Source organism: Mytilus edulis, chromosome 12 (assembly GCF_963676685.1).
Source record: "Mytilus edulis chromosome 12, xbMytEdul2.2, whole genome shotgun sequence".
NCBI classification, from domain to species: domain Eukaryota; kingdom Metazoa; phylum Mollusca; class Bivalvia; order Mytilida; family Mytilidae; genus Mytilus; species Mytilus edulis.
The window spans coordinates 41,231,656-41,240,429 of NC_092355.1; the positions used below are offsets into that span (position 1 = coordinate 41,231,656).

The 8,774-nt window shown below is 32.4% G+C and overlaps 1 protein-coding gene across 1 annotated transcript; it reads right to left on the bottom strand.

The window, feature by feature from the left end:
- Nucleotides 1-431: 431 nt before the first annotated feature.
- Nucleotides 432-3,233, bottom strand: LOC139497624 (E3 ubiquitin-protein ligase TRIM71-like). The gene is made up of 3 exons (XM_071285855.1): nt 2,461-3,233; nt 1,238-1,306; nt 432-471 (listed from the first exon to the last, which is right to left on the bottom strand). Exons 1-3 carry the CDS (start codon nt 3,231-3,233, stop codon nt 432-434), a joined length of 882 nt encoding a protein of 293 aa, XP_071141956.1.
- Between the last annotated feature and the right edge of the window lie 5,541 nt (nt 3,234-8,774).

Here is an 8,774-nt window from a genome sequence, read left to right on the forward strand (position 1 = left end):
GATCCTTTACTATAGATAATTTAGCTGATCTGTAACAATAACATCTTCATGCCTAATATATCATGTACTGTAGTACGCCGGTAGATTAAAACTGGCGTGGAAAGGTTACACATGGCCAGCGAAAGCTCTTTTTTTTAGAGCCCAGGTGGTCGTGTGGTCTAGCGGGACGGCTGCAGTGCAGGCGATTTGGTGTCACGATATCACAGTAGCATGGGTTCGAATCCCGGCGAGGGAAGAACCAAAAATGTCCGAAAGCAAATTTTACAGATCTAACATTGTTGGGTTGATGTTTAGACGAGTTGTATATACATTATGTACACAGCCATGTATCACCATCATTGATGGCGATCCGATGGATACATCTGTTGTAGGGTTGTCACTGACTCAGACGTACTTATGAATATAATTATTTTCTGTGACTGTATCTTACATTAATTTGTAGGATCCTTTACTATAGATAATTTAGCTGATCTGTAACAAAAACATCTTCATGCATAATATATCATGTACTGTAGTACGCCGCTAGATTAAAACTGACGTGGAAAGGTAACACATGGCCAGCGAAAGCTCTTTTTTTGAGAGCCCAGGTGGTCGTGTGGTCTAGCGGGACGGCTGCAGTGCAGGCGATTTGGTGTCACGATATCACAGTAGCATGGGTTCGAATCCCGGCGAGGGAAGAACCAAAAATTTGCGAAAGCAAATTTTACAGATCTAACATTGTTGGGTTGATGTTTAGACGAGTTGTATATATATATATATATATATATATATTTTTTTGAAAAAAAATTAAAAACTACATTTTGACAAATTATAATATTCTATGGATTTAAATTAAGAAACCCTATCCATCTTAAGCTACACAAATGTCTGGTCGATCGCTTATATTGAGAATATAGCTAATACTGTAAATCAACACATTTTAAAAAACAATTAATTTTCTCTGGGAGAAAAACAAGGCGAATATGCACTCCAAAATCGTCTCTTGAATAACTTTACAATTTCTACAAACAAACAAAAATGTGCCGAAATTAATTTGTTAACACTACATGTATTTGCAAACAGTCACTCAATTAATGCATTATATTAAAAAAAAGATTCCTGTACATTAATGCAACAAAATAAGATGTAATTGACTCCAGTTATATTTTTTATTTGTTAAGCCTTTAGGTATCTAAAGTGTAAGGTGTACAGACCGTAGTCCCAATTAATGATCAATTTAATTTCCTGTGGAACTTACCTGCATGCTGAACATTTGAATAGATATCTATGTCGTTGCTTTTCTTTTTCTTCGACTGGTGAACATCCACTAAATTGAAAAAGATTGTTTCACTATGTTTGAAATGACAGCGAATTCCTTTAAACATATTTCCTCTTGTTATGTTATGTTTGAATGTGTAGGTAATATGTGAATTAAATTTCATTCTAACAATTGTATATTTTTTCAATATATAGGAAAACTGGTAATTTTAAAAAAAGATACAGATTTATGTATGATTGTTTTTACCAATGAAAGTAGAATGACGAAAAGATTGAAAAAACTCTGAGATATTATGATATATGCTGGATATGAAAGTAATATGTTAAGGGTTTATTTAAGTATTAAAAAAAGAATTATTCAAAAACGAGATATGACTTTTATTATAAATGAAAGTAGAATATTGATAGAATGTTGAGTTGTTATGATATATGCGTGTATGTATTAGTAATAGGTGTATTAATTTTATTTTTTCACATTTTATAGTTAATAATGAATTTTTCATTGTAGACTCTTGTCCTCACTGAACATGCTTAACTTTTTTCAATTTTAATTTGTAAAAATAGCATATTTATACTAAGATCTACAAATATTAGAAACACACTTGCTTTTTTAATTCTGTTCACAGATGTCTTTAGACAGATTTGTTCTTCATGTTTTAATAACAAGTATGATTGATTGATTTAAATCTCCAACAGTTTTGAAACCCAGGGTACTTGTGTATACCAAATGCACAACTGACGAAATAAAGCAGTTATCCTGATATTTCCTTGCGATGACGCTTTGTAGAAGGGTTAATATATAGATGGTGTCATACAGCTTAACAAAATTTTGACGAAAGAAATAAGACTACATTACAGAAAATAAGGACGAAGCCTAAAAATTGAAGAAGTGTCATGACATAAAAAATAGTTTTACTCTTGATAACGCTTGAGTCCGTTTCGTTTCGAGGTAGAAACACCTGATACTTTTAGAAGGCAATCAAAGGTCATAGAGAAAACAATTAAAATCGAAATAATAATCCTATGTTGATTTGCTTAAGAAAGATATTTCGGTTAATTATTCATAGTAATTATTGTTAGTGACTGCCTTTAGATAAATAGTTTATACTGTCAAAATAGTTTGACATTATGAATAAACATTAAGATATTTTTTTCGGTTTTTCGGGGTTTTCAAAAAAGCAGATAACATCAATTTATATTTACCTTAAAGTATATGAACCGATTAGTTGGCTAATGGCATCTTCAGTCACAGTTTTGCTATTAAAAGATATCTTTGGAAACTCGTGAAGAGAGCTCGAGTCAATATCTAGTTTGCTGATCTCTTCTTTCATCTTATTAATCTGTTGTACCATAGTTTCATCCAGTCTGGCTTTATCTAGATCCAGTCTTCTTCTATCTAAGTTCTGTCCAGCAACAAGTGTGGATTTAGCAGCAGATAAAATCTTCATAAGTTTATCTTTCTCCTTCGTTGATTGTTCTTTTACTAAGGCAATCATCTTAGAAACAGATTTATCAACCATGCGTTTAATATTATTGCTTTGATCGGTGATAGCTTTAATGACAGATTCTACATCATTATCAAACGATTTCAAGCTAACCTCAATTTTCGTTATATTTTGATTTGCTTCATTGGTCTTGTCCCGAATTTGCTGTTCGTTTTCCCCTCGTAATTGAGCAATTACATCGACCAATTTAGAAAATTTATGACCATTGTGATTTCCTGTCACACAACTTGTACATACCGGTACATTGCATGTATTACACATTAAGGTGATTTCTTCTTTGTGTTGGCTACATCTAGATTTACCTTCCGGGATAAGTTCGGAGGCGTTTTGAAACAGATGGTTTGTCGATGACTTCTGTCTTTTATGCAGCGATTTACAGTTTTCACAATAATATTGTTCACAGTCTAAGCAGTATTGTGATCCAGGGGCACTTACACAAATTTCACATGTTTTAGACGCAGCCTGAGCCATTGTGCACTCAATAGAAATCACAGGTATGACAGGTGATTGTATCACATGACAACAAGTTGTAAATTTAAATCAAGAACGATAAATAGTGTTAACGAATGATTTTTTTGTAATGTGTACCATTTCTAAAAATAAACAAATAAATGAGGTATCATCTACAAATAAATGCACGATATTGAAAACTGTAAATGTACGTTTTTTACTAGGGTTAGATAATATATACCAAACTAAGAGCAAGATAGTCTTGTTGTTAAAAATTTATAGACGTCATACAAAATATCTTATCAATTACCAGTTTTAAATACACATATTGACACACTAGGTAACACGAGTTACCTACACATGCTACAGTGTACAATTGTATTTCACAAATGTAAAATATTGTTTTTTTTTCTAAGAATCAAACCGTATGTAATAAAATATGTCGGTTGTTTTCAATGTTCATACGCTATTTCATTTTTGTTAAATAGCATACACATTCTTCCAATCTTTGCATGGATAAGTCACAATGTTTAAAAAACCGTAATAATGTCAAATCAATGAACAAGTTGTATGTTATAAAATGAATCATGAGAAAACTTTAATCAAAGGAAAAGGTATGATTAGGGTTATTAGGTAGTTGATGTCCGATTTGCTAATACATACCGGGGTTTTCAACGGATGCATTTGTTTTGACTTTCAGTTAATGTGAAAGCATTGTATGTACAATTCCTTCTTTGTATACATTTATCATATTAAAAATTATAAAAAAAGTACCAGGCTTATATTTTAATACGCCAGACGCGCGTTTCGTCTACATAAGATTCATCAGTGACGCTCAGATCAAAATAGTTATAAAGCCAAATATGTACAAAGATGAAGAATAAGACCAAGCTTCGTCTAAAATGAGTATCAGATTCTCTGTGCGTTGGTGTCCTGTTTCAAATATTCGTCTTTATCAATCATACCATTTTGTCTAGTTGCATCACAAAGTGAATAGATATCATCAATGTTGTTAAATCTACATATCATATAATTGGTCATGCAATATTAACATCCGCTATTTCATTCGGGGAACCGTCTTTCCTCTACCAAGAAAATCACTATAGGTAACTCATACCTTTAATATATTTTTTTATAGCAATGAAATATATATCATATAAAGCAGCAGAACTCATTGAATATTGTTACAAATAAATCTTTATAAAAAATACAAAAATCAACCAGTCTCTACATTGGAAAATGACAAATGATAATCCATTCGTTTGGTGATTTTGAACTTGTTGATGTTTTTTTCATTTGATTAAGACCTCTCCGTTATGAGTTCTGTATTTTTGCTTAACATTGGCTACAGTCTGCACGAAGCAGTGCTAAACACAACTTTTGTCTTAAAATAGTAACTATCCAATTCTATATTCCAATAAACAGATGACACAATACGGAAACAAGTTCATTTCTGACATTGTTATCAAATTCAAACGACAATTGACTATTTGGTTTCTATTGTCATTGACTCTTCAAATATTAATTACATTGAGGGGTATTAAATTGCAGATACATACAGCGTCAAGCTCAATAGGATACTTAAGGGTAAATGATATTATTTGATATATATGTGGAATAGATACATATGACTAATCTGCTTGCCATTACGCAATGAAACGATTTTTATGTCATCAACTCCATGAAAGTGTCGAATAGAATTTTTTTCAAACGAGTCTAAATAACCAATTTTATGTATAATTCATATATTCGGAAGTCATCTCGAGAATTTAAGAACATATGCAAAAGTTTTAAAATCTGCAGTTCGAAAAAATACATTTGAAAAATTGGAAATTTGAAGAAAAAAGAAGTAACGTAGAAAAAATATTATGAAATGATTTCAAAGTCAGTAATTATCGATGATAAAACAGCCATCTTTTAAGTCTTATTTTAGCATACGTCAGATGAATTTAAAATTTCCACATTATAAAGAAAGGAAATGATTTAAAATCATTAGCAACGTGTATAAGTTATGTTACCTTCTGATATTTTCTGTTTGGTGAAAACGGCACGTGAATCCAAGGGCTCTAAATACTTGTTGGCTTTCTTCAAAGCTACGGTAAGATTATGCAGAAATTGGATTGGTTCACACAAGATTATCTCAGAAACTTGTTGTCATCATTCACTGAAAGATTATTTTATAATCTGTTCAATTGTAAGTCTTGTCTCTTTTTGTGAGGATCAAATGCATGTAGTTTTATTGAAAAATTTCCTGCTATTTGTGACAATCAATCGTTATGAGATTTTTTAGTTTCTTCTCCTCAGTCTTAACGCCATTGTCGATGGCCGCAGTCTTAACGCCATTGTCGATGGCCGCATCCATCATGTCACTCAGGAAAGAAAACTGATATTTACTCAAGTGAAGCATGGCTAGAAATTACAATCTATAACACAATAATTTTTCTCGCCCCAAAAAAATTATACGCTTTCAAACTATTATGTGAGATGACAATATATTCCCTTTCCACTCCGTGCCACGTAAATCTAAATTCCTTGAAAAATAAAAGAGAGTTTGAACCTGAAGCAAGAAATAGACTCCACTTTTGAACAATTGTTTACTTGGGTTTTATCAACACAACGCTATAATCCTGAGAACTTTTATAGTATTTATAATACATAATCAAATTAGATGCGCCTGTACACGATCGCGGTACATTTCGTTTAAGAGTTGACAATAAAATGTGAATTTAACTGAAATAAGATTCAAAAGGTCGTTTATGTCACTCCTTTGTTTTGTAATGGGGGAGTATATGCAGAGTTTCATCATAAGAAGAAATAATAGACAACATAACGGGTAAAGAAACAGATTACCATACAAAACGAACGGCAGTCAACAAATAAATATATATAAATATAAAGATTTGAGCTAAGGAAACCACATCCAGCCGGACAGCAAATCCCTGATTTGTCCGTTAAAACCCCGGATTTATTATTCGAGAATCAAGTGGAGATAATTTCTGTGAAACCCGTCAATAGATGTCGCTGCGCTAGAAAAAAAATTGTTGCCGAAAACGACACCTTGAAAAATCACATTTTTCAATATCATATAAACGGAATAATGGTCCTGTCGGTTAAAATTTCAATCAAAGGCATAAAAGCATAATAAATTTAAAAAGAAGTTGAGGTGACATTAGCCAGATAAATAAAATCGAGCGATTATTTTTCAGTTTTTGGGATAGCCATTTTTCCGCTTCGACTGTCGATGGCCAATTTTCTGCTCAGAACGAATTGACACATTGCCGTTTTACCTAGTGTAAATAAATATGACTGGGTTATTTGGGTACATTGAGACACGGAGAATAGCTACAGTATGGTCACATGACGTTACCAGGCGATGCAAATGCGCAATCGGCCTTTCCGCCCACATCCATAATATTGTAAGGTCATACAAAAAAATCTCCTAATTATTTCAGCAATACAACACCAGTTGAAATCATAACAAAGTAATAACTGTACACAGCTTTCACCAACGAAAAGATCTTCAAGTTTTCTAAAAATTTCACTCGGCCAAATCAGTTATTTGTGTTTAATTTCCCTTTTAAATGCCCCAAATGACGTAGTCCAGATTAGAGGTCACAGTTGAAAAGACTTGTTTACAAACAAAGTTTGCTTACACGTTTTGTAATTTCACCTTAAAACTCATTGTTTAACATAAGGAAAGGCAATATTATATCAGAGCTATACATTGGGCACTGTTCATTGATATTTTGAGCACATTTGTGCACTTTTTCTGGTTTTTGTGTAAAGAATTTTCTTCCCACATTTCTATTGAGACTCTCTTTACCCCACACACATTAAATTTTTTAGTGCCTGCAGCTTAGTATTATAATATTCAAATATACAGCTTATTTAGTCTTCATTTACACATAGTATTCAATAGTATTTAATGTAGGACTGATAAAATCTGGGACATAATGTGACAGTCCCTCTCCCAGAACTTGTGAAGGTGTGGTATAGCCTTGCCCACAGATATTTCATTGCATTTTAATATTTACTGATTTTAGGAACCTCTTTTCCATTAACTTTTTTAATTTACTGCTTACTGTACATCATCCCCTAACATCAGTAATAAGTAACCAGATTTCCCTGCCTTTTTTCATTTACACTTGAATTAGTATACATTTAATTTTCTGATAGTCATAAAATATTTTGTTTTAAAAATATAATTTTAAAATATAATTTTTGATTGTATAATTTAATTCGATTCAGTTTATTTTATTTCAATTTTTAATTATTTTTATGTGATTGTTTTAAAATGTAAATATGCCACGCAAGAAAAACTGTGATATTGTACATGAAGGTAGACAATCAGGACCATGTGTTCACTGTCGGTTACATGAAAGAACAGACCGATATATCCATCTGGTGCAAAAAAAGGAAAGTGCTCCTGAATTTTACACTTTTGTAAAACAAATATACCTTATTGAGGATGAAGGGTGCATTTGCAGAAAATGTGAACTGAAATTAATTAGAAGCTATGATCTACAAAAGCTAAATCAAGATATTCAGGATGAAGCTACTCCAGTAAAACAACAGTGTTTTCCACATGAATGTCCTCCAAGTAAGAAGAAGGCATTGTGCTATCTTGCAAAACACAACTTGTGTAACTCAGATAAAAAACTTATAACAACCTCTGTTGAAATTGGACCATTCGAAACTTGCTTTCATGTAGAATTTGACAAGAAATATCTCCAACCTGGTAATGAGCAAGTAACACTGGATATTTGTCACATTCACTATATGTACTTTAAAAATTATGCTGCAAGATCAAACTGCTCTATATGTGAAAGAAGCACAACAAAATTAAAAAGGGTCAATGTAGAGGACCGGCTACAGTTATTTAAGGTATATTTGAAAGAGGAGTTACAACACGAAACACCTGATGAAGATGGAAAACCTATTGTATGTCTTTCATGCTACAAAGCTTTCAACAAATACACAAAGTCTGATGAACAGGAAAAATCTAGAGCAAAAACAGATATGTATTTGACCGACTGTCTCTCTAGTATTGAAATCATGGAGTGTAATACACGCAACATTGATACATACTGCTATCGAAATATATTGAAATATGTGGTCAGCAGTTTCTTATTATATACACCACTGTTATTATCAAAAGTATACAATGTTTATGCATCAGAGGTGGACAAAGCAGTTAAGGACTTCAATTTAGTTGTTAATGATGACCGTCTTAGAATTGTACAGCATAGTGCGACTTGGCTTTTTACAATGTTGAAATCTTCTCTGGGACCAGCACTTGTTTTACATGTTGCACAAAGCAAAAAACAAGGAAGAATGATTTACAGGCTTGGAACTAACTTGATTCAGTGTTTACATTCCACTATTTCAGACCACCATAAAGAGAGTGATGAGCTTAACATTAAGATTAGTGCTCTGGAGAAAAAAGTAAACAGTAACATAGCATCAAGCTCATCCTTAAATACAATGGAATGCCTGGATAAGACTGCCAGACTCTTGAAAACTGATGTAAAGCTTTATGTTCAAGACGCAATCAAGACACAA